This window comes from Eimeria acervulina, genomic scaffold (assembly GCF_000499425.1).
Source record: "Eimeria acervulina Houghton genomic scaffold, Eah_scaff1566, whole genome shotgun sequence".
NCBI lineage: Eukaryota > Apicomplexa > Conoidasida > Eucoccidiorida > Eimeriidae > Eimeria > Eimeria acervulina.
The window spans coordinates 2657-5389 of NW_013549097.1; the positions used below are offsets into that span (position 1 = coordinate 2657).

Sequence of the window (2733 nt, forward strand, 5' to 3'; positions counted from 1 at the left end):
TAGAACAAAAGAATAAAAAACGAAGCAAATAAAACAATTAAACCCACTGAAGCAATTGTATTAGTAAAACGAGTTAAACAATTAAAACGATAAAACAGATCATTATGCAAACAATCAGAAGAAAAGAAAACAAATCCACAAACAATTCACAATTAAATAAACAATCAAAAAAGGCAGTTAAACAACCGCAGACTAAACGATTAAAACAACTGAATTAAATAAAATCATTAAAAACAACTAAACAGACATAAAAACAATTAGATAAACAATTCACAACTACGAAAAGCAAACCGGCAGCAAAATACGCAACTAAATAGTTAAAACAACTAAACACCAGAATAAAAACAAGCAGATCAGCTGCACAAGTGAGCGCAATGACGAAGAAACAAAGGAACAGCCAAGGACCTGAATTACAAGAAACGAGCAGCAAAAAGAAAATAAAAAAGAAGCAAAAAAGACAAACCCCAAATAGAGCAGCACGCGAATGATAGCAGCACAATTTAAGGTTTAAGCAACAAGCTACAAGCTAAGAAAGTTCAGGTGTACGTACACCTCAATTAAACGCACCTAACACAACACTGCGTCAATATGGGCATCAGAAAAGGCCCAAAGAGAGACACTTCTGCTGCAGATGGTGCGCGGTATAAAACAGAAAAAAACCTCAACCCCCTCAGCAACTTCTGCTGCTGCTGCTGCGGCTGTTGCTGCTGCTGCTCTGCGTGCTCGCTGCACCCACCAACAGCAGCAGGAGAAGCAGCAGCAGCAGCTAGCACTGCTAGCCTCAGCAGCAGCAGCAACGCAACGACAATCTGCACGGTGACAACTGTTCCTGCTGCTGCCTCGATGAAGGCATCAACAGCAGCAGCAGCAGCAGCACCGGCAGTAGCACCATCAGCAGCAGCAGCAGCCGCAGCAGCAGCTCTAGTAGAGAAGAAAAACAAAGCGGGAGCAGCAGCTACTGCTGCTGCTGCAGTTAGCATCTGAGGTGCAGCATCACCAACACCAAGCAGGGCCCCTCTAGCAGCCATCGCAACAACGCAGAAAGGCAGAGACAAGCACCGCACCCGCACGAACTTAAACGCCAGAGACAACGTGTCTTGCTGCTGCTGCTGCTGCTGCAGCCCTCCTGCTGCTGCTGCTGCTGTTTTTATGCTCAAGAAGAAAGATAAAATGTCTTCGGCGCCGAAATACAAACAAATCGTCAGCCCCAAACCAAGTACACCTGCAACCGCAAAAAAATCAGAAAACACACACAAATAAACCCTAAACCCTAAACCCTAAAGCCTATACTCTAAAACGTATACCTAAACCCTAAACCCTAAATCCTAAACCCTAATTCAGTGTTTTTCTTACTGGCGAGCCAAACCCCTACAGCAGCACTTCTGAATGGGCAGAGCGGCGCTGTGAATGTTTGCTGCTGCTGCTGCTGCTGCTGCTGCTGCTTTACTGTTGCAATCGTTGGTGCTGCAGCTGCTTCCTCATCTTCCTCCTCCGCATCGGCAGCAGCTGCAGCAGCAGGAGCAGCAGCATGCTTGCTGCTGCTGCATATTGACGTCATTGCAACACCTAGAGCTGCTAGCAGGAGACAGAGACCATCCGGCAGCTGGCTGCCTGCTCCTGCTGCACTAACAGCAAGTGAAGCCCCTTCTTTTAGACGAGCAGCAGCAGCAGAAACAAAGAATGATAATAGAGGCTCTTGCGCCCAGGCAAGCAGCACTGAAATCATAGCTCGGAATATTTGAACGCCAAGTGAAGAACAAACAGAAACAGAAAAAAAAGAAAAAAGAAAAGATAATCGTAATGAAGATGATGAAGATGATGAAGGAGAATCAGAGGCATCTGCTGCCGAGACACCGCAGGCGCTGGACTCCCTGCTTCGCTGCTGCATGCTACTGCTGCTGCTGCTGCTGCTGCTGTTGCTGCTGCTGGGAGATGAGGAGCAGCTGACGGTTAAGGAGACAGCAGCTCCTTCAGCCGGGCTGCGTGCATCTTTATTAGCGCCAGTTGTGTACATCTGAGGTGTACGTACACCTGAACTACTCAGCAAGGCAGGTGCTGCAACATCCGAGACGAAAGCAGCCGCATGCACTCGTTCTGCTGCTGCTGATGGTGATGCTACTACTGCTGATGATAGTGGCGGCGCGGAGTACGCAGTTGCTGCAGCTGTTGTTGGTGTTGTTGTTGCTGCTGCTGCTGTTGCTGCTGCTGCTGTTGCTGTGTTTAATAGTGGGGTTGTGCAGTCGTTCGTGTACTCTTCATCTTCGGGGTGTCTGCCTTCTGCAGCATCTGTCTGTTGTCGTTGCTGCGGTGTATATACACCAGCAGCGCCATCGGCGCTCCTCTGAATCGAATGCATAGGGCCTCCAAGCATTTCTTCGCGTGCGCCAGTTGTCTGCTGTTTGCTCCTGCTGCTGCTGTTTGCTTGCTGCTGCTGCTGCTGCAGCTGTTGTTTGTCGGCGCTGCTTGTTGGTTGTTTGTTGCTGCTGTCTGTTTGCCTCTTGTCTCCGTCTGCCTCGCTGTATGGTCTGCTGGTTATTTGCGGCTCAGCATTAGGGACGCTGCTGCCACTAAGAGAAGAAGCCAACTGCTGCTGCTGCTGTTGCTGCTGCGGCTGCTGCAGCTGCTGTTGCTGCTCCTGCCGAAAGGGTTTGTTGTTGTGAGTGTTGGAGGCGTGTCGGCGCGTCTTAGGTGCGCCCCCCGGCGGCATCTTGGGGGTTTAGGGTTTGGGAGAAT

At 49.1% G+C, this 2733-nt stretch overlaps 1 protein-coding gene across 1 annotated transcript; it reads right to left on the reverse strand.

Annotated features, from left to right (window-relative positions):
- Window positions 1-353: 353 nt before the first annotated feature.
- On the reverse strand, window positions 354-1726 carry EAH_00061140 (hypothetical protein, conserved; the record flags this gene model as incomplete). The annotated part of the gene is made up of 4 exons (XM_013393374.1): window positions 354-405; window positions 568-726; window positions 1075-1222; window positions 1354-1726. 4 exons carry the CDS (start codon window positions 1724-1726, stop codon window positions 354-356), a joined length of 732 nt encoding a protein of 243 aa, XP_013248828.1.
- Window positions 1727-2733: the final 1007 nt, after the last annotated feature.